Source organism: Hyla sarda, chromosome 9 (genome assembly GCF_029499605.1).
Source record: "Hyla sarda isolate aHylSar1 chromosome 9, aHylSar1.hap1, whole genome shotgun sequence".
In the NCBI taxonomy this organism is placed as follows: Eukaryota; Metazoa; Chordata; class Amphibia; order Anura; family Hylidae; genus Hyla; species Hyla sarda.
In genome coordinates, this window is record NC_079197.1 from 103727089 (window position 1) to 103750587 (window position 23499).

Sequence of the window (23499 nt, forward strand, 5' to 3'; positions counted from 1 at the left end):
GGGAGTGGAGGGGGGATGGGACTGTGTAAGGGTGTATGTATATGTAGTGTTTTACTTTTTATTTTGTGCAGAGTAGTGTAGTTTTTAGGGTACATTCACATGGGTGGGGGTTTACAGTGAGTTTCTCGCTGGGAGTTTGAGCTGAAAACTTGCTGCATCTCAAACTTGCAGCAGAATACTCGCTGTAAACCCCCGCCCGTGTTACTTAACTCAGTGTGTCGCATCCAGTGTGCCTCCAGCTGTTGCAAAACTAGAACTCCCAGCATGTACAGTCTCTCAGTGCATGCTGGGAGTTGTAGTTTTGCAACAGCTGGAGGCACACTGCTACAACTCCCAGCATGCCCTTTGATAGTCTGTGCATGCTGGGAGTTGTAGGTATGCAACAGCTGGATGCAGTTTCATAGAAAAAATGTGCCTCCAGATGTTGCATAACTACAACCAGAGCATGCACAGACTACCAAAGGTCATGCTGGGAGTTGTAGTTGGAACGTCAGCTGTTGTAAAACTACAACTCCCAGCATGCCCTTCGGCTGTGCATGCTGAGAGTTGTTGCTAAGCAACAGCAGGAGGTGAACAGGTCTCAGCTCCTGCTGTATCCTGCCATCGCTACTGCCACAGCTCCTGCCGCCGGTTCTGAGAGGACCCCTGCCAGACCAGGGAGAGGTAGGAGACCTCCGTCGGCCCCTATTGCCGCCCCGATCACCACCCAGCAGGGCAGTGATTGGTCGGTCGTTCCGACCAGTCAAGTGATCATGAGGTGGCACCCGTGCCACCTCACTCCTGCTAAGTAAGGGTGAATGAGGCTGTCTTGGAGACCCAATTGACCTGGAATCGCCGCAAATCCTCGGTCTGAATTGACGATCACCGACATGGGGGTGCCTCAGGACCCCCCAGGGGTTTGCATGGGGAGCGAAATTCCCACGGGCATACAGGTACGCCCTGGGCCCTTAAGTACCAGGGCGTCGGGGCATACCTGTTCACCCTGGGTCCCTAAGTGGTTAAGGACCAAGCCCATTTTAACCTTAAGGACCAGGCCAATTTCATTTTTTCCTCCTCACCTTAACGCTTTTATGTTTTCATCTACAGACCTAAGGGCTTGTTTTTGCGTGACCAATTGTACTTTGTAATGAAACCTCTCATTTTACCATAAAATGTACGGTGGACCCAAAAAATAATTTTTTTAGGGAGGAAATTTAAATGAAAACCACAATTTTGCATATTTTGGAGGGTTTTGTTTTCACACTTTATGGTAAAAATGATGTGTTCTTTATTCTGTGGGACAATACAATTAAAATGATACCCATGGCTAGATACTTTTATATATTTGTACCACTTAAAAAAAAAACAAAAAAAAAAAACTTTGTACAAAATCAGTAATCTAAAAATCACCCTATTTTGACCACCTATAACTTTTTCAATTTTCCATATATAGGGCGGTATGAGGGCTAATTTTTTGCGCCGTTTTCTGTACTTTTTATCGATACCACATTTCCATATATAAAACTTTAACATCATTTTTTTATAAATTTTTTTGGGAATAAAATGTGAGTAAAAAGCAGCATTTTTGGAAGTTTTTATTTTTTACATTTACGCTGTTCACCACACGGGATAATTAACATTTTGATAGTTCAAACATTTACGCACATGGCGATACCAAATATGTTTATAAAAAAAACTAAAATGTTACGTTTTTTTGGGGTAAAATGGGAAAAACTGAATTTTCATTTTTATTAGGGGAGGGGATTTTTAAACTTTTTATTTTTACATTTTTCAACTTCATTTTTTTATTTTACACTTATGTCCCCATAGGGGACTATCGCAATCATTTGATTGCCAATACAGTTCAGTGCTATGCATAGGGCATAGAACTGATGAGTGTTATTGGCGATCTTCTGCACTGGTCTGCTCGATCTCAGACCATAGTAGGAGATGCCAGGAGACGGACGCAGGTAAGGGGACCTCCGTCCGCCATTACAGATGATCGGATCCCCTCGGCAGCACTGCTGGCGATCCGATCATCGATTTTAATACGCGCACAGCCGCAGATGCCGTGATCTGTACTGATCACGGCATCTGGAGGGGTTAATGGCAGACATCCACGCGATCGCGGATGTCGGCCTTTACCGGCGGGTCCCCAACTGCTGATAGCAGCCGGAACCTGCCGTGTATGACGCGAGCACCGCTCCGATGCTTGCGGTCATATACAGGACGTAAATGTACATTTACGTCCGTGGTCATTAAGGTGTTAAAAAGGCCTCTGAAAAACAAAAGAACCAATCTGATTGGTTGCTATGGCCAACTAGTTAACTTTTCCTCTGCACAGGTTTTGATGAAGCTCCCTGTGTGTTCTGCAACACTGGGTGTGTGTTCATGTATATAGAGGTCTAGGACTATGAGAGGAGACATGTCAGAGACAGAAATGATCTCAGGGAGGTCCAGAACTAGTGCCCCGTTGTGTACTGCCCCTCCCTACTGTCCATGTAGAAATGGTATCTTGTGTTATGTACAAAGACAGAAGATATAGTCTGTCAGGGCATGCTGTGAGTTGTAGTTCTGCACCAGCTGCAGAGCCACAGGCTGTATAGTGCAGCTGACCCAAAACTAGTACAGCTTCCAGCATGCTCTGATACAGACTACGGCCCTGCAGCAGTCCAGCATGTTGCACTATATAGTATTATAGTATAAGCAATAGTGCAACATGCTGGGAGTTGTAGTTTTGGTTTGGGACAGCTGCAGAGCTTTAGGCTGAGTAAGAGCATGCTGGGATATTTAATTAGTAACTAAGTGCAACTCCCAGCATTCCCTGACACGCATCTCCCAGCATTCCCTGACACTGCATATGGCTCTGCAGCTGACCCAAAACCAGTACTACATTTATTTATTTTTTTAAGTGGGCAGTGCGAGTCATTTTCAGTTTCGTTTTTTAGCCAAATCACATCCTAAATTTTCGGTTTCGGGCCAAATTTTTCATTTTGGTGCACCATTATTGCAGACTATTTAACCAACTAGATTCATAAAAAAAAAAAAAAAAAAACATATAGTATAGTAACATTGTTTGTATAGATGTAACATGGTACTGATGCCACTAAATGCTGACATAAATACGTATATGTTGGGGAGTCGACTCAATGTATACCTTTCACAGACACTGGAATTTTTGCATCCACATTACAGATCTAGCCAACATGTAGGTCCAATGACCTGGACTACCGCCATCATATACACACCCCTGTAAATCACTGACAGACTCTACTCTGTGATTTTGGGGGGGGGGGTTCAGACTGTCTTTATTCCTCTGTCAGTTATTTTATCATGAAATGCTATAATGAAAGGACCGTTTCGAACGATGCACTTTCCACCCCTTTATGTCTTTCTCTGTTAGGCCACAAAAGAGCCAAAGAAGTAGGATGTACCAGGAGCTGAGCCTGATATGACAAAGTCCCATTCTAGTGAATAGAGTGGGCCCACAATACCAGATACGTTCCACTGACAGTGGTGCTGGTCTTAAGAAAGGAACAATAACTTTTTTCTTTGGAATGTCAAGCATTTCCTTTGAACAGTGCTTTCCTATTGACCTCCTTATTAGACATGAATCCTACCACATTTCTCACACTTTTATTCTACTGTTGTAGCTCTGAGGATTACAAGCAAAACATCCAGGACTGCCAAGTCCAGGAGTACTGAAAGGAAGGCATGGCGGGAGCATTCACCTAAAAAGGTCATTGAGTTACCAACATGAAGTCACTTTTAAACAAAGTGTAATGAATACAGGCCCAGAAGGATTTATTGTTTCTTTTACATACATTTTATTGAAAGCAAACATATGGGAAAGATATTCACGGTTTACAACTCATCTTAATTGATATTTTCCAAGCCCTGAAAAACAAAAATTGGAAAACAAAAAGTTAAACAGAATTCAATTTCAATAGATGTATAAAACGTATTTCTGTACATGTATATATTTTAAACTAAGATTCAAATTAGTTTAAGATGGGGGGTTCCTGTATATGTATTAATACCTTTCCCAACAATCTCCATATAAAATCTCTCTTTGTAAAAACCAATGATTTGGAATAGCGTAACAAAGATTAATACGCATAATGATATGCATAGCATTTTGTACCTATGCAAACATCACTTGTTTCATTGAAGAGTTGTACCTGAATGGTCAGCATTTCTAAGGACTTGTCTGATGTAGACAGTGTTGGTCACTCTGACATGCCAGCTTCGCACAATGGAGGCAAGATCCGGCATACTCCGCTTCCTTGCCTCCATTGTGCAATGTAGTCATTTACTTATTAGCAACGTCTGACTGCTAGTTTCACTTTAAAAAGGATACACAATTAATCAAATCATAGAAAAGTGTCACATGAGAACTTCTAATGCAAGAGATGAGGATCCTGAATGGAGGATTATTATCTCAGAATTCAGGGTTTCCTAAACTAGACAACCCTCTTAAAGTTACATGAGGTGCTCTCAATGGACTGTAACCAGTAGGAGAAAGTTTATATATTTGCAGTTGATTTGAAATACAAAAAAAATTCCGATAGACTTTGTTGTGCTATATTCTTAAATAAAAACATGCATGCTAAGAGAAGAAAAAAAAATAAAAAAATTTAAAAAAAAGAGAACACATATGTAAGAGAAGTCACTGTTGTATTTTTTTACCCTGGAAGATATGTCATGAGAAAAAGCAATCGGTCAGCAGATTTTGATGCCTCAAAAACTGCTGACAGTGCTAGATCGGTCCCTTCTGCTCTTCAGTGGTGGCTTCAGTGGTCTCCTGTATAGATGCTAGAGATGAGCGAACTTACAGTAAATTCGATTCGTCACGAACTTCTCGGCTCTGCAGTTGATGACTTTTCCTGCATAAATTAGTTCAGCTTTCCGGTGCTCCGGTGGGCTGGAAAAGGTGGATACAGTCCTAGGAGACTCTTTCCTAGGACTGTATCCACCTTTTCCAGCCCACCGGACCACCTGAAGGCTGAACTCATTTACGCAGGATAAGTCATCAACTGCCGACCCGAGAAGTTCGTGACGAATCGAATTTACTGTAAGTTCGCTCATCTCTAATAGATGCTATAGGGGTCAATCAAGAATAAAATATTGGGGTTGGGGAATGTTTACTACAAAGAACCCAGGACATAACACAGGCTATGTTCACATAGCGGAATTTCTGAGAGGAATTCCGCGGGAATAGTGCGCTCAGAAATTCCGCTGCAGCAGAGTAGATTGATTTCATTGCGATTCGGCTGAACTGTGCACAAATTCTGCAGAAGATGTTTCTGCCACAGAAGTCCCGATTCAGGGGTCTGCAGAAACAATGAACTGGTTTAATGTTTCTGCGGATTGCCATCTATGAAGACAGCACATCTGAGCCAGGAGCTGAATGTCCACCCAGTTGTCAGCCCAGTTTTCTGGGTGGACATTCCGCACAAATAGTGCCGTGTGAACATAGCCTAAAGGAACACCAAGGGTAAACTTGGGATTTTGGCATAAAATAGATTGAAACATTTTCTTACTAATACATCTAGTATGAGCAGAACATAGGAATGTTTTTCTTTACTGGTTCGCCCATCACCTCTCCAGCACTATCAGCAGTTTGAGGGGGGGGGTCAAAGCTCCTAACAGACTCCCTCCGAGCCACATTACAATATTACTTACTTTTGATTTATAGTAGAGCTGCTCCCCAGAAACCCTTTTGTCTCTTTGTAAAAGGTACCACTGGTAGGGCAAACGGGCAACCCTCTTGTCCTATAAAAGAGAACAAAGGTTTTATATCAAACAGGAAATACAAAAAAGGAGAAGAGTGTCACATGCGGCTAAAGTGAAGGAATAAAAATATTTAATCCTTGGCTTATTTTATGTATTTACCCACTGACAAATGAATGATCAGTCTATCATTTTAATAGTAGATATTAGGGATCGACCGATATCAGTTTTTTAGGGCCGATACAGATACTGATAATCGGTGGAGGTTAGGGCCGATAGCCGATAACTTATACCGATATTTCGGTATAAGTTATCGGCTATTTATCCCCCTGCGACACCGCTGCAGATCATTGATTTAAAGTGGGCACTTTAAATCAATGCACTGCAGCGGCTTTTGCGGTGCCATAGGCCGCCGCCGCCACCCGCTTCTCTCCCCCTGCCTGTCCGGGGGTCCTGAGACCTATCACCGCCACCGCTCCCCCCGCCGCACCTAGGGGTGCCTCCAGCTGTTGCAAAACTACTACTCCCAGCCTGCCCGGACAGCCGTTGGCTGTCCGGGTATGCTGGGAGTTGTAGTTTTGCAACAGCTGGAGGGCCTACTGTAGGTATAGTATATTATACAGATCCCTGTCCATCCCAGATCACGGTGCGGTGGGGGCGGTGTGGGGGGCGGGGCATTATCGGCAAGGTAATTGCCGATACCGATAATGCCCAAAATCGTGATTATCGGCCGATTATATCGGCCATACCGATAATCGGTCGATCCCTAGTAGATATAGCTGAACGGTGAGAGACAGAGTAACAACAAAATAATCAAGAAAAATGCATTTCAAATAAGGTATAAATTGATTTGTATTTTACTCAAAATAAGACTTTGAACTTGGTGGCAATCAGAGGTCAGACATTTCTTGTAGTTGGCCTCCAAGTTTGCAAACATCTCAAGAAGGATTCTGTCCCACCCCTGTTTGCAGATCCTCTTTATGTCATTGAGGTATCGAGGCTGATGTTTGGTAATTTCAACCTTCAGCTACTGCCACAGATTTTCTATGGGATTAAGGGGGTACTCCAGTATTTGACACCTTATCCTCAATCCACAGGATCCCAGTGGTTACATAGTTAGTATGGTTGAAAAAAGACATATGTCCATCAAGTCCAACCAGGGGTTAACCACTGGGACCCCCGATCACCAGAATAGTGCTCCTATTCTCAGTTTGTTACCAGTATAGATCAAATTCCTATTTCTATGAGTAAAATGCAGATTGATTCATAACTTATTTGAAATATGTTTTTCTGGATTTTTTGGGTTGTTATTCTGTCTGTCAAAAAAAATTTGCATTAAAATTAAAGCCTTATTTCTTTGTTAGTGGCCAAACATACAAAATCAGCACTGTATAATATGGGAAATATCTGAATGCACCCTTAAATTGATGAATTATAGTATTTTTTTGAAAAATGAACAAACAGAAACCACATGTGTAATGAGAGTCCTTGTTATACAACACGATCCAGATCATAGTATATTAAAGAAACTTTCCAGGTGGAGTTACAAGTACATTGATATGGATGCAAGGCTTTGTACCCCTATATATCTCTATAGCAAATGCCATTTGTTCCATCATTAACTGCTGTTCAGCATCTCTGAGCTAACAGGCAGTTAATTTCAGGCCTTTAACTTTGATCTTGGCATCTAAAGGGTTAATGCCAGACATCACCGCAATCGGTGATGTTCAACATTAGCCACAGGTCCTGGCTATGACGTGCACTACATAGCAAAGGGCACTTACGTGATACCTACCGATGGGGGCCTTGCTGGAAGGTATCAGTAAAAGTATCAGGGACATTCCTACGAGTACAAGTATCGGTCCCGATACAATACCAGTATCGGTATCAGGACATCCCCATCCATTGGATAGGGGATAAGTATCTGATCATGGGGTGGGGTCTGACTGCTGAGACACCCTGCGATCTCCATAAGAGGGCCCCAGTTCTCGCTGAGTGTGTGTTGTAGATGGCATGCACTCTCTTAATTTCTATGGGAGCTCCAAAAAATACCAGAGTACAGCACTCCGGCATTTCCTGCGCTCCCATTGAAATAAATGGAGCACGTGCAGTCTACAACACACTCCTCTCTAAGTGCTAGGGTCCTGTTCTGGAGTATGCAGTGGTCCCAGCAGTAAGACCCTCCTGATACTTTACAATATTGTGTTTGCTTTTATTACCTCTGGGTACTGGTTTGTCCCGTTATAATGCATCTGAAGTGCAAGTCTTTTTATTTAACTGTTGTCTCAAACCTTTCCCAGCATTCCATGCTGCCAGAGACAATATGTCATAAGTCACATGGTCTTTAGGGGGCATGACTATACTACACTGCAGTTGCAGGTGGATAGCAGGGTGGGAGGGAGACCATGTAACCTCTGACATATTGTAAATCCCTTCCACCATGCTTTCCACCAACCCACTGCAGCATAGCCACACTTCCCTGGAGACCAAGTGACTTATGACATTATCTCTGTCCGCATGGAATGCTAGGAAGGTCAACATTAAAATAGAAAGCACAAAGAAGAGTACACTGTCGGCACGGCTTATTCACCCCCTGCCACAAGCTTAGGCTGCTCTGGGAACCCAACTAGGCAAACACCATCCGTTTTGCTTGCATCTATGCGGTGCTCAGTGGTCAATGGTATAGTACTAAGCAAAACACTCACTGTAAGATGAACAGAACTCCGCAGCACTCGCTGGCTGATGCTTGAAAGAACCTTTATTCCAAAATGCTTGACACACAGGAGGGGGCAGAAAGTGACGGGACTACGGCCGTTTCACGGCCGTAGTCCCGTCACTTTCTGCCCTCTCCTGTGTGTCAAGCATTTTGGAATAAAGGTTCTTTCAAGCATCAGCCAGCGAGTGCCGCGGAGTTCTGCTCGTCTTACAGTGATTAAAATAAAAAGACTAGCACTACAGCACTTCTGGCTTTTCGATCCTGTACATGAAAACGGGACAAAGCGGCTCATGGAGGTAATAGAAGTATATTACACAGTATTATAACTTTGCATCATGGGCTTAATGGCTCATGAAATAAAAATTCTGGAGTGCCCCTTTAATTTAAGTGTCTGTCAAGTAATACTATATTTCCCCTGCAATGTCAGTGAGGGCTCTTTAGAAGACCATTTAAAATAAAAAATAAAAATATAAAAATAAAAAACACTTGCCATGTCAAAACTTTTAAAGGTTTGGGTCCACATGTTCAGACATCCCTCGTATACTAGATAGAGCCAGGAAAAGTGTGTTCTTGCTCTGTCTGTTTAGGTAAAATCTGATGCAGTGAAATGGAAAAGATCCTTGCCCACCAAAACGATCGGGATCACTGCGGTGAAATCACGGTGTCCGATCAGATGAGAGAACGGACGAGGTCCCTTACTGTGCTCTGTGGCACCCGATCGTTGCTCCTATACTGCAGCCAGCCGTAGCAGGGAGTAGTAAAGGAATACCGATAACACTGATCAATGCTGTGCCAAGGCAGAGCATTGATCAGTGTATACAGTCTACAGATTGCATGTAATGTAAATGTCCGAACTATTACATATAACTTTAATTAAACCGCATGGTCAAAGGCGTAAATGTAAAAAAAAATACCAAAGTCAAGAATATGCGTATTTTTGGTCACTTCATATACCATACAAAAAAAAATATAGAAGCAATGAAAAGGTCCAATCAACACAAAAATAGCAACGATAAAAACTACAGATCGTGTTCCCAAAAAATGATCCCTCACACATTCCTGTATACAGGAAAATTAAAAAGAGAGGTCAGAAGAGGAACATTTTAAGCATACTATTCTATACTAATTTTTGTTCAAATAGTAATAATTTTTTAAAAGTAGTAAACCCATCACAGTTTAGCTCTGGTAACATGAAAGCTGAGCTGTGATTGGTTGTTGTAGAAAAATCCCTCTATTTTTTCTTCTTTCACACTGTTTGATAAATCTGGGCCATTGTGTCATTTTTACCAAAAAGTGCACTGCGTAGAAACGGAAGCCCCCAAAAGTTACCAAAAAAGTCAATTTTGTCCCACAAATCATTTTTTATTTTGGTTTTGCTGCAGATTTTGTGGTTAAATAATGGCTGTCATTAGAAAGTACAATTGGTGGTGCAAAAAATAAGCCCTCATATGAGTTTGCAGGTGGAAATTGAAAATGTTATGAATATTAGAATGGGGTGGAGGAAAAAACAAAAGTGCAAAATTGAAAAATCGCTGTGTCCTTAAGGGGTTTAAAAAGTGTCTGGTTGTCTGAGCCACCTACTCTCTAATCCGCTCGCTAGTCGCAGGACAATGGTCACGGATCACCCGGCCAGCGAGTGTTCCTGATGTAGGCTGCAGCTTCAGGCCTGCACCAGAGCAGAGAACACAGGATGCAGAAAGTGAGAAAGTGCTTTTTGTTTCAGTTTGGGGCGGGGGATACCTTCTCCCTGTCCTCCAGCTTTCCCAGTCTCCAGTAGAGGCTATATATCAGGAGATTGGGAAAGCTTGGTGACAGGCAGTACACAGTACCTTGTGGGGAGTCAAAAAGTTTAACTGTGTATACTCGTCCATGTGCTGTTAACTGGGTATGGTGCGGGCTCCCGACTCGAGTCCGCGTCATACCGGCCGGCCCCCAGCTGATTCTTGTAGCTGAGGGCTGGTGTTAATAGCAGACATGTGGCGATCGCCGCAGCTGGCTATTAACCCCTTAGATCGCCGCTGTCAAAGTGGCTTTATCCCCCCCCCCCCCCCCACAGCACGATTGCTGGGGGTGTGATCCATCCACTTCTGAAGTAGCCTGAGGGCTTACCTCACCTGTAGTGCTGGCTGCTGTGCTGTGAATGATAAAGCCTGGCAGGACAGATCGATGTGGTTTTATGGAACCACATTGATCTGTATGAGGAATCAAATGATTCCTCCTAAAAGTCCCTAAGGGGACTAAATGTGTAAAAAGTTTAACACACACACACACACATTAACCTCTTCCTTATTAAAAGTTTAAATCACCCCCCTTTTCCCAAATTCCATATAAAAATAAACATATGTGGTATCACCGCGTGCGTAAATGTCCAAACTATAAAAATATATCGTTAATTAAACCGCAAGGTTAATGGTGTACGTGCAAATAAATTGCAAAGTCCGAAATAGTGTGTTTTTGGTCACTTTTTATACTATAAAAAAAAAAAAAAAGCGATCAAAAAGTCAGTTCAAAACAAAAATGGTACCGATAAAAACTTCAGATCACGGCGCAAAATATGAGCCCTCAGGCTCATATTTTGCGCCGTGATCTGAAGTTTTTATCGGTACCATTTTTGTTTTGAACTGACTTTTTGATCGTTTTTTTATTTATTTATTTATTTTTTTAATGGTATAAAAAGTGACCAAAAATACGCTATTTTGGACTTTGCAATTTATTTGCACATACAGCCCTGTACGCAAAAAAAAGTTATAGGGGTCAGAAGAGGACAATTTTAAATGTATACATTTTCATGCATGTAGTTATGATTTTTTCCAGAAGTGCGACAAAATCAAACCTATAAGTAGGGTATCCTTTTAACCGTATGGACCTACAGAATAATGATAAGGTGTCATTTTTACTGAAAAATTTTCTGCGTAGAAACGGAAGCCCCCAAAATTTACAAAATGGCGTTTTTTCTTCCGATTTTTTCCGTTTCACCGTAGATTTTAGGATAACATGACTCATGTCACCACAAAGTGGGATCGGTGGGGCAAAAAAAAAAAAAAGGGTGCAAAATTTTAAGGGTTATGATTTTTTAAAGGTAAAAAAAAAGTTGGCTTGGTACTACCTACTTGATATGTCAGGGAGCCCAAGCAATCAGATAGTTGTTCTGCAACATCAGGATAGGCCATCACTATTAGATTGGTGGGTGTACTTACAAGCTGGAGTTACAGACACTCTTGCAGTGCCATATTAGAATGCAATACCCTGAAACAGGGTTTCCTAAACTGGGTGCCCCCAGATGTTGCACAACTACTACTCCTAGTATGCTCGGACAGAGTGGTAGTTTGGTAACAGTTGGAGACACCCTAGTTGGGAAACGCTGCCCTGAGACATAGAAGAGTGCCCCAGTCACAGTGCAGAGCTGAAGGCAGGGCACAGAGCAATAGAACCAGACACTTACCTTGCCCCCGTTGGTTAAGCGGTTCAGGTATATGGTGGATAATCCGGGGACCATAAGGCATACGGTCATAATAGCAAACCCGGGCAGGATTTCATACCACATGTCTCCGCTGGTCCGGTCTCCCCGGTAGATCTACTCAAGAGAACACCACCCCAGGAGCTGCTCAGGGTCACCGTGCTAGACCAGCATGCACTGCGCACTAGAAATGTCACACAAATCCGCCATATTTAGTAGTGGCAAACCAGCTCACCCAGTAAATAATGAACTATTCAATGAAAATTATAAGTACGATATATTTTATTCACTATATTCATATTTAATGTTTATTTGTCGATACAAATTTCGTTTAGTACAAAAGGAGGAAATACATTCTTTGCCCATATCAGCCATGGCGTCAGCCTGCCGGAAGTAAAGGAGTAGTAAACGGAAGTCTCGAGATTTCCAAGGAAAAAAGATCTCGCGACAGTTTATGTTTCCCGAGGAAAAAAAAAACCAGGTGGACGCACAGCAACAGATGACGTCAGTGCCGCGGCCATGTTGTGAAGGGAAAAGTTTCCACAGTGACAGCTGCTTCAGTTTAAAGCATAGAAACAAGTTCGTTTACGGTTCTGTATCAGGCTTTTTACACAGAAACAAAGCACAAGCCTGTGCACATCGGAGAGGGATACGTTTTGTTTACTATACGGAAGGCTAGAGGGATCTGTTAGTATTTGTCAGGTGAATTTCCCCGCCCAATGTGGCGGCTGTTTTGTGCCGCTGGTAGTCACGTGACGCTGCGCTCGTCTAATCACAGAGCGGGGCAGGAGATCACTGAGGAGAAGTGGAGCCTGGAGTCAGTGAGTGGTTTTGGTCGTCAAGCCCAGGTATCCGCCTCCCCCATAGAAAGCCATGAAGGAGGACAAGGAGAACACCAAGCCCAAGGAGAAGAGATGGGAGCAGCTGGGTGCGGAGGATGGAGAGAAACCCGAGAGGGTGAAGGAGAAGAAGGAAGTCATGAGCAAGGTGAGGAGGGGCAGGCCTGCACACACATGGGGTCCTGGGGGCACAGGCCATCTCTGCCTTTCAGTACTGTCACAGATCCTGTTCTAGATATCATCTCTCTGCAAAACTACAACTCCCAGCATGTCCTGGCTGTCAGTGCATGGCAGGAGTTGTAGTTTTGCCACCAGGAGAGAGCCAATGTTTGCAGATCAGTGGAGTACATGACCCTTGGGCTTGCATTGCCACAATCGGTTGTGTAGGTATGACATGTGTACCCCATCTATGAACACTGACAAAATCAAAGCAGAGGGTATATATTGTGTCAGGCGTAGTAGCAGAGGGCATATATTGTGTCGGGCGTAGTAGCAGAGGGTATATATTGTGTCGGGCGTAGTAGCAGAGGGTATATATTGTGTCGGGCGTAGTAGCAGAGGGCATATATTGTGTCGGGCGTAGTAGCAGAGGGTATATATTGTGTCGGGCGTAGTAGCAGAGGGCATATATTGTGTCAGGCGTAGTAGCAGAGGGCATATATTGTGTCGGGCGTAGTAGCAGAGGGCATATATTGTGTCGGGCGTAGTAGCAGAGGGCATATATTGTGTCGGGCGTAGTAGCAGAGGGTATATATTGTGTCGGGCGTAGTAGCAGAGGGTATATATTGTGTCGGGCGTAGTAGCAGAGGGCATATATTGTGTCGGGCGTAGTAGCAGAGGGTATATATTGTGTCGGGCGTAGTAGCAGAGGGCATATATTGTGTCGGGCGTAGTAGCAGAGGGCATATATTGTGTCGGGCGTAGTAGCAGAGGGCATATATTGTGTCGGGCGTAGTAGCAGAGGGCATATGTTGTGTCGGGCGTAGTAGCAGAGGGCATATGTTGTGTCGGGCGTAGTAGCAGAGGGCATATGTTGTGTCGGGCGTAGTAGCAGAGGGCATATGTTGTGTCGGGCGTAGTAGCAGAGGGCATATGTTGTGTCGGGCGTAGTAGCAGAGGGCATATGTTGTGTCGGGCGTAGTAGCAGAGGGCATATGTTGTGTCGGGCGTAGTAGCAGAGGGCATATGTTGTGTCGGGCGTAGTAGCAGAGGGCATATGTTGTGTCGGGCGTAGTAGCAGAGGGCATATGTTGTGTCGGGCGTAGTAGCAGAGGGCATATGTTGTGTCGGGCGTGGTAGCAGAGGGCATATGTTGTGTCGGGCGTGGTAGCAGAGGGCATATGTTGTGTCGGGCGTAGTAGCAGAGGGCATATGTTGTGTCGGGCGTAGTAGCAGAGGGCATATGTTGTGTCGGGCGTAGTAGCAGAGGGCATATGTTGTGTCGGGCGTAGTAGCAGAGGGCATATGTTGTGTCGGGCGTAGTAGCAGAGGGCATATGTTGTGTCGGGCGTAGTAGCAGAGGGCATATGTTGTGTCGGGCGTAGTAGCAGAGGGCATATGTTGTGTCGGGCGTAGTAGCAGAGGGCATATGTTGTGTCGGGCGTAGTAGCAGAGGGCATATGTTGTGTCGGGCGTAGTAGCAGAGGGCATATGTTGTGTCGGGCGTAGTAGCAGAGGGCATATGTTGTGTCGGGCGTAGTAGAAGAGGGCATATGTTGTGTCGGGCGTAGTAGCAGAGGGCATATGTTGTGTCGGGCGTAGTAGCAGAGGGCATATGTTGTGTCGGGCGTAGTAGCAGAGGGCATATGTTGTGTCGGGAATTCCTATCGCCCGACGTCCGGGACTAGCAGTTTTGGGCGCCGGGCAGGTGAATTTGTCCGGCCCTTAGCCCGGCTTCGGGCAAGCATGGCCGGACCTGACAAGTGCGGTGGAGATCTGCAGTCTGTATGGAGCGGGCTCCCGACTCCTGCCCCCTCCATACTCTGCCGCCTCCGACAATAAAAAACTGTATCCTCGGAAGCAGAGCAGGGGAGATGAGAAGCTGTGTACAGTATGTGTCTTCTCTCCCCTGCTCTGCAGACGTGCGGGGGGAGATGAGGGGGCGTGGCTTCTTGCTCCCCGTGCAGACCTGCGTCCTCTGCCTTCACTCCCCCCAGCTGTAGCTTCGGAGAGCTGAGGGGAAGAGGCGCGTCTGCATGGGGAGATGCATGCGGCGCTCTGCAGTATGTATGGAGCGGGCTCGGGATTCCTGCCCGCTCCATACTCTGCAGCCCCCGGCTGTTCTCAGTAGCCGGGGGCCGCCGCTAATAGCCAGCATGCGGCGATCGCCGCGGCTGGCTATTAACCCTTTAGATCGCCGATGTCAAAGCTGACAGCAGCGTCTAAAGGGAGATGTGAATGCTCCCTGGTGGGCTAGTGGGGTGGATCGCCCCCCCGCAGCGCGATCGCAGGGGGGCGATCCACTATGGAGGTAGCCGGAGGACTTACCTCTGCTTCCTCCTGTCCCGGCTCTGTCATTGATAGATCCTGTCTGGACCAGGCTCTATCAATGGATCACAGAGCACACAGATTAATAGAGTTCAATAGAATCTATTCATCTGTATGAGGAATCTAATGATTCCTCATAAGTCTAATAAAGTGTAAAAAAAAATAAAAAAGTTTTAATAAAAGTTTGAAAGACACACATTAACCTAGTGGTCTTCAAACTGTGCCCCTCCAGATGTTACAAAACTATAATTCCCAGCATGCCAGGACAGCCGTTGGCTGTCCGGGCATGCTGGGAGTTGTAGTTTTGCAACATCTGGAGGGCCACAGTTTGAAGACCGCTGCATTAACCCCTTCCATGTTAAAAGTTCAAATCACCCCCTTTTCCTATATAAAAACATGCAAACATAGTAAAAATAAACATATTTGGTATCGCTTCGTGCGTAATTGTACAACCTATTAAAATATAACATTATGTATCCTGTACGGTAAATGTAAAAAAATACCAAACCACAGATTTGCAATTTTTATAATATCCCATAAAAAAAAGTTAAAAAGCGATTAAAAAGTCAGATCAATGCCAAAATGGTACCGATACAAAAAACTGATTATGGCGCAAAACATGAGCCCTCATACAGCCTGGTATGAGGAAAAATAATAAAGCTACAGGGGTTAAAAAATGGCAATTAAAAAAATTAGAGAACGTTCAGAATGAGTAAAACATGACGTAAACGATACAAATCTGGTATCGCTGTAATCAGGCGCCTAAAGTATAAAACTAACATGTTACCTCAACCACAAGGTAAATGGCGCAGAAAAGAAAACCACCAAATCTGCAAAATTATATTTTACTATTTCAATTTCACTTCCCCAAATATATACCGTATTTATCGGCGTATAACACGCACTTTTTAGGCTAAAATTTTTAGCCTAAAGTCTGTGTGCGTGTTATACGCCGATACATCCCCAGGAAAGGGAGGGGGAGAGAGGCCGTCGCTGCCCGCTTCTCTCCCCCTGCCTTTCCTGGGGTCTAGAGCGCTGCTGTCGGCCCTTTTCACCCCCTGGTTATCGGCGCCGCTGCCCGTTCTGTCCCCCTGACTATCGGTGCCGGCGCCGATTGCCAGGGAGAGAGAAGCGGCGCCGACAGCCAGGGGGAGAGAAGGGGCAGCGGCACCCATTGCCGGCGCTGCTGCCCCGTTGCCTCCCCCCATCCCCGGTGGCATAATTACCTGAGTCCGGTCCGCGCTGCTCCGCTGCTCCAGGCCTCCGTCGTGCGTCCCCGGCGTCATTGCTATGTGCTGAACGGCGCGGCGCATGACGTCAGTGCGCCGCGCATAGCAACGACTCCGGGGACGCACGACGGAGGCCTGGAGCAGCGGAGCAGCGCGGACCGGACTCAGGTAATTATGCCACCGGGGATGGGGGGAGGCAACGGGGCAGCGGCGCCGGCAATGGGTGCCGCTGCCCCTTCTCTCCCCCTGGCTGTCGGCGCCGCTTCTCTCTCCCTGGCAATCGGCGCCGGCACCGATAGTCAGGGGGACAGAACGGGCAGCGGCGCCGATAACCAGGGGGTGAAAAAGGCCGACAGCAGCGCTCTAGACCCCAGGAAAGGCAGGGGGAGAGAAGCGGGCAGCGACGGCCTCTCTCCCCCTGCCTTTCCTGGGGGTATATCGGGGTATACACGCGCACACACGCACCCTCATTTTTTCATGGATATTTGGGTAAAAAACTTTTTTTACCCAAATATCCGTGGTAAAATGAGGGTGCGTGTTATAGGCCGGTGCGTGGTATACCCCGATAAATACGGTATATATTTTTTGGTTCAGAGAATATGTTATTGAAAAATTAAAAGGTGTCATTATAGTAGGTAGTTATGGCTATTATAGGGCGAGGAGGAAAAAAATGAGAGCGTAAAAGCGAAAATTGGCCCGGACAAGTGGATCGTCATGAGGGACAAGTAGATTTTTCTCCATTTTAGTCCCGTGGACAAGTAGTTTTTTATAAAATTTCCACACCCCTGGTATATGCTCTTGCCACTAGGAAGCTCTGACATTAGGAAAAAAAAGTAGTCTCCTCCCTGGCAGGATATACCCGCCCACTGGAAGTGAGGTAATCAGTTTTAGTGTCAGTAGGAGGAAAGACGCATGTCAGGGAGCTCCCCAGACCTGGTCTATTATTTTCTAGTTAAGTATGTCTAGTTAGGTTCTTTTTTTCTTTATTTTTCTAAGTTGGGTGACTGGAGCATGGCGCTACCTGATTGTCCACATGCGACAAAGGGGCGTGGTGCATAAGAGTATGGGCCCGTCAAACCCTTATCGCCAGCGGTAGTACGTTCGGTCCGGGTCCCCCACTTGCTCCTGCCCGTCTCGCTATGGCAGCCTGGCGTGGCCTAATGCTGGCTGAAGACATCAGGGTGGGTATGAGAAGATGGAGCCATGGGTGAGTATGTACTACAACCCCCTCCCCCTTGCTCATCCGGGGTCCCCTTTCTCTGATGTGCCCAGCTCCTCCGGCGCCATTCTGGAGGGGACAGTCCGGTGGGCCTGCCCTCCCCCCTCTTCGGGCCCCACATGTCCACATATATTGTTGCCAGGCACACTGCCCTGGCCACGTTCCCTTCTCATTCGGCCAGGTATTTTTTTGTACTCCCCGTAAAATCTCTTTCTCGTAGCCTTCATTGGGGGACACAGCACCCACCCATTTCTTCATTTTCTTTTGTCCGGATTATCCGTTTTTTTTTTTAGGTGTAGCCGGAGGGCTTACTTCTGTTCCCTGGTGTTCGTGGCTCTGTCATTGATTGAGCCTGGCTGGACTAGGCTCTATCAATGGGTCGCAGAGCACACAAATCAATGGAGTTTAATACAACTCTATTGATCTGTATGAGGAATCTAATGATTCCTCCTAAAAGTCTAATAAAGTGTAAATAAATAAATAAATAAAAAGTTTTAATAAAAGTTTAAAAGATACACATTAACCACTTCCATGTTTTCCATGTTAAAAGTTAAAATCACCCCCTTTTCCTATATAAAAACATATAAACATAAATAATAAACATATTTAGTATCGCTGCGTGCGTAATTGTACGAACTATTAAAATATAACATTATGTATCCCATACTGTAAATGACGTAAAAAAATTACCAAACCACAGAATTGCAATTTTTATAATATTCCAGAAAAGAAAAGTTAAAAAGTCAGATCAATACCAAAATGGTACCAATACAAAAAACTGATTATGTCGCAAAAAATGAGCCCTCATACAGCCTGGTATGCGAAATTTTATTTATTTATTTATTTATTTATTTATTGTTTTAACTACAGGGGTCAAAAAATGGCAATTAAAAAAAATTGAAAAAGTTCAGAATTTTTTAAAAATGAGTAAAACATGACAGAAACTATACAAATCTGGTATTGCTGTAATCAGGCCGGCCTAAAATACCAAAATGACATGTAAGCTCAACCACAAGGTAAATAGTGAAGAAAAGGAAAACCAGAGGGTGTATGTGTATGTATGTGTGTGTGTGTGTATATGTATATATATATATATATGTGTGCGTGTGTCGGGTGTAGTAGCAGAGGGTGTATATTAGGGATCGACCAATATAGTTTTTTTAGGGCCCATACTGATAATCTGTGGCCTTTCAGGCCGATAGCCGATAACTTATACCGATATTCCGGTATAAGTTATCTGCTATTTCTCCACCCCCCAAGAAGTCGCTGCAGATCATTGATTTAAAGTGGGCGCTTTAAATCAATGAACTGCAGCGGCTTTGGCTGAATCAGAGACCACCGCCGCCACCTGCTTCTCTCCCCCTGCCTGTCCGGGGGTCTTCCCAACCACCGCCGCTGCCCCCCAGCCATCCCCCCTACCCCTGCACCACACACCGCCGCTGCCCCCCAGCCATTACCCCCGCACTGCACACCGCCGCTGCCCCATTGCCTCCCCTATCCCCGGTTTTATAATTACCTGTTCCCGGGGTCCGCGTTACTTCTGGCTCCTGAGCTGTCACTGACGGTGACGTCACGTTGAGGACGTCACTGCGCTGCGCAGCGCACAGCGTAACGCAGGACGCAGCAGGAGCCAGAAGTGGTGCGGGCCCCAGACCCCGGGAACAGGTAATTTAAAAACCGGGCAGGGCGGGGGGGGGCTTTACATTATCGGATTATCGGCAAGGTAATTGCCGATAACTTCAAAAATCGTGAATATCGGCCAAACCTATAATCGGTCGATCCCTAATAAATATATATATATATATATATAGTGTGTTGAACAGTCTCCAGGTGTGTCGTGGTACCGTTACTTTTGGCAGCAGCAGCTGTCCCTGGTCTTATAGGAGATATATCATGCCAAAAAACTATAAAAGTTTTAGATTGTGGGGGGTCCAACCGCTGGGCCCCCCTGCGATCTCCTGAACGGGACCCCGGCTCTCCTTGGAAAAGGGGGTGTGCCTACACGCCTCTCCATATATCTTTATGGGAGAGCCGTTCGGCAATCTCCGGATTTCCAAACTCTTCAATGGCACAAGACGTGATAATATAATTCATTGGTCTCCCAACTTTGGACCTCCAGATATTGCAAAAATACAACTCCCAAATATTCATCTTCTGCTTTCCAGCACAACGCTGATATGTTCTTTATGCTTGTCATCATGTACAGCCCCAGACTACAAGCGTTCATGCGCTGTTAACCCCCCTTGTGCTGGAGAGCAGAAGATGAACATTTAAAAGCAGCTGAATTATAGGGACCAGCCTGGCAGAGAGGTGCACCAGGGGGCTGGAAGCGCTTTCAGTGCACCAAGATCAGCATTTCGATTTATCTATTTTTCTCTGGAATGGCGCAACATAATTCTTAAGGGTAACCTGCAGGTAATTCATCATCACCCGCACTAACCTATTTATACAGGGTGAAGCTGCTGACAGATTGACTTGTGGCCTGTGAAGGCCCCTGAACATCTGCTGAGTAGAGAAATGTAGCTGAGCCCTATTCACTTCAGTGGGCTTGTGCTGCAGCTCCACACAATTTATATTGTAAAACCCCTTTATCTTGTGCACTTATGCTGCAGCATCCGTGCACAGTGCATCAGTAACATTTCTTGTTTTATTGAATACAATAGAAATAATTCTCGTTTTAATAGGTTGTGATTCGTCGCCTGCCTCCAAGTCTTACCAAAGAACAGCTGGAAGAGCATCTTCAGCCCTTACCAGAACACGATTATTTTGAGTTTTTTGCAAATGACACCAGGTAATAACAATTGATACAGTGAGAATCTTTTTGGCCCATCTGTATATTTTAACCATCACGCGGTTTTGTCTTATGCTGGTATTTCATCTCGTTTTTATCCCACAGCTTATTTCCTCATATGTTTTCACGGGCATATATCAATTTCAAATGTCCAGATGACATCATGTTATTCAGAGATCGCTTTGATGGCTATGTGTTTATTGACCAGAAAGGTAAATCGTATTATAGCTGTTGACTTTATTTTTGCTAAAAAACATATTTACATGTCTTAATGTACATTTACAGGGCACCTCAATGTCCCATTTCTCCTCACTATTCTGTCCATCATGATTAGGAGTTGTGTGGAGCTGATTTTAGGCATACATGCTGCTGCTGAAATGCAGTTTTCTGAATGACAAGAGACTGCTGTTTAGGGTATAAACGCTGTAGGGGATGCAGTGCAAAACTAACGCTATGTTAGTCAGGACTCCCACACATCTAAAATTATGGCATATCCAATCATTTTGAGATGGAAATAACACTTTAATCAGATATATGAATTTCAATATATTTGCAACAAGGTTAATCAGTTTGATTATTTAAAGGTTTCCCTCAAGCATTAAACAAATCCTTTTAGTAATGGAAACAATGTTGCTGCTGTCGTGATATTGGGACATCCTGTGTCACAGACTGGACGTTTCACTCTGCATGATTGCTTTTTGATAAAATATATGTTGCGTTGATGTCAGAATGATATTTTTATACCCATTTTATTCAGGTCAAGAATATTCAGCCGTTGTGGAATTTGCTCCATTTCAAAAAGTGGCAAAAAAGAAAAGCAAGAAGAAGGATTCAAAGACTGGGACCATTGATGATGGTAAAACATGAGTTATATAAAGCCATTATAAAAACAGTTTCTGCCAATGTAGGGTGTATTAGCCTCCTTTGCTAATATGTAAATGTTGTCCTTTCCGTGATGGAGATGGGACCCGGCATACCCAGCTTCCCTGCCTCCATCCTCTGCTCTATACCAGCCCAATATGCCCGGCTCCTAAACACTTCCTGGTTTCCTGTTTACACAATAGGTGGCCGCAGCAGTGAGACACTTCAGCCTGAAATTGACTGAGAGGACACCTTGTGTTGAGAAGAGAATAACTGTGTTATGGTGAAGCTGTTATCAGCAAGTAAATTTTAGTTTCATGGAATTCTAAGCAACAAAGGATTCTGCTTATATACAGTGACCTACCTCAATAGGAATTTACTGTATAGAGAGCTCATTTCCATTATAGGAAGGACAGAATGATCCAAGCTGAAGGAAAGTAAGAAGAAAAACACAGGATATAACCTGTTATGAACAGGTTTAGAATAAATGCTTTCTAGTTAGAGGAGAGAACTGTGATCCTTGCTGTTTTTGCAGGTTTTGGTCATGTGAGATTTAACACTATTATGTTGTACCTGACTATTAGATGTCATTTGTTAGGTACTGTATTTTACTGCACTCGTAAGATATATTGTAGTGGTAGCTTATCCATTATCCTCTCTTTTAGATCCAGAATACAGAAAGTTCTTGGATTCGTACAGCATGGATGAAGAGAAGCTTACTTCTACCCCGGAGACGTTGTTGGAAGAAATAGAGGCAAAAAACAAAGAAATGATTGGTAAACCAAGATAAAAGACTAATCTCCTGGGTTAATGCAGAAATTCAACTGAAGGCAATGTTCACATGGCAAAATTTCTCCTATTCTGTTCAAATTCCAATCAGAAAAGAAGACTGCGGAATTTCAGTGGAGTTCGAGCAAAATTTCTGTGCTTTTAAACCACACATTCCACTCGCATTCAAAAGGCCCATCAACTTTAATGGGGCTCTAACAATATTCTGCAAAATTTAAAGGCATGTCTTATAATTTTGCAGAATGTCCACCATGGAAATTCTGCTATGTGAGTGGGACAGTGGAATTCCCATTGAAGATAATGTGCTCTAAAATTTGTGGAATTTGCAAGCTGAACTTTTCGGCGAAATTCCGCTCAGAAATTCTACTGTGTTAACGTAGCCTAAAACTGCATGGTTTGTCTGCATATTTATTCAAAGCAGACCTGTCAGCAGAAAAAACATGGGTGTGAATAAGCACGTGGCTATATAGGGCTAGTGATCAGGAGTCTGGCTATTTATTTTTTTTAATCTTCATAGTCCTTTTTCAGTACTGAGAAATTGTACTGAGCATTGTTGTTATTATGTAAATGAGACTCAAAAGCCCAGGTGCCGTCCTCCAGCACTACAGGAACCTAGATAAATCTAGCCCATGTCCTCTAGACCATGGCACTCTGGGCACTTTTTAATGTCAGTTATCATCTTGAATTAACTCTTAAAAAATGAATCTTCAAGTGAAGCAAATAAACCCATTACACGTTGATTTGGTTTACCAGACTGTCATATGAGAACCCTTTTTGACAACTAATAACTTTTTCCTTTGTTATATAGCTAAGAAGACAACTCCTTTGTTAAGCTTCTTAAAAAATAGACAGGTAAGAATTTCATCTTATTTTGTTTAATAGGGGTTATGATTTCACAGTCATTTAGGGCCCAAGCACACAACAAAATTTCCGCCTGTAGAAACTCTAGAGGGCGATTCCAATGCAGCAGCCTTCCATTTTTTTCAATGGGATTTTGTTGCACAGTGCACAAGTTTAATTCTGGACATGTTCATTCTTTCAGCAGAGCTGCAGTGCCATTAATGGGGACAATGCATGTATGTGCTCTCATCACGCCAATTTGTTTGGATGGCTCCTGCTGTGCACGTTATCTCTGCCCAGAATTTCTCCAGGTGGAAATTCCGTAGTATGCATGGGCCCTTAGTGTGTATGTGAGTAGTTTTTACTTGGATTTATGATCTTAGGTTGTGTAGGTACCAGCACATTGCTCCGAGATTGTGCTGACAAGATAGTGGGACTTATACTTAGAGAGCAGTACAGAGATATATGTATTTGGTTGATGCCTTCACATGAAACAATTTGCCTTTGCCATCCATTGTGTGTACTTTTTTGTGAGATAAAATAGCATAGTATAGTACAC

The 23499-nt window shown here is 44.2% G+C and overlaps 2 protein-coding genes across 5 annotated transcripts in view; one reads left to right on the plus strand and one right to left on the minus strand.

The window, feature by feature from the left end:
• Nucleotides 1-3759: 3759 nt before the first annotated feature.
• On the minus strand, nucleotides 3760-12083 carry NDUFA1 (NADH:ubiquinone oxidoreductase subunit A1). The gene is made up of 3 exons (XM_056538271.1): nucleotides 11871-12083; nucleotides 5665-5754; nucleotides 3760-3876 (listed from the first exon to the last, which is right to left on the minus strand). Exons 1-3 carry the CDS (start codon nucleotides 11970-11972, stop codon nucleotides 3856-3858), a joined length of 213 nt encoding a protein of 70 aa, XP_056394246.1. The 5' UTR covers nucleotides 11973-12083; the 3' UTR covers nucleotides 3760-3855.
• A 239-nt stretch (nucleotides 12084-12322) lies between these two features.
• Nucleotides 12323-23499, plus strand: part of UPF3B (UPF3B regulator of nonsense mediated mRNA decay) — a 32366-nt gene continuing 21189 nt past the window's right edge. For 2 of the 4 annotated variants that reach the window (XM_056538267.1, XM_056538269.1), the window contains exons 1-6: nucleotides 12323-12872; nucleotides 20344-20450; nucleotides 20556-20662; nucleotides 21208-21306; nucleotides 21977-22087; nucleotides 22909-22952. In XM_056538267.1, the coding sequence (XP_056394242.1) occupies nucleotides 12759-12872; nucleotides 20344-20450; nucleotides 20556-20662; nucleotides 21208-21306; nucleotides 21977-22087; nucleotides 22909-22952 (582 nt within the window). In that variant the 5' untranslated portion in view covers nucleotides 12323-12758. The remainder of the gene's footprint in view (nucleotides 12873-20343; nucleotides 20451-20555; nucleotides 20663-21207; nucleotides 21307-21976; nucleotides 22088-22908; nucleotides 22953-23499) is intronic. The other 2 variants (XM_056538270.1, XM_056538268.1) reach the window with 2 other exon arrangements.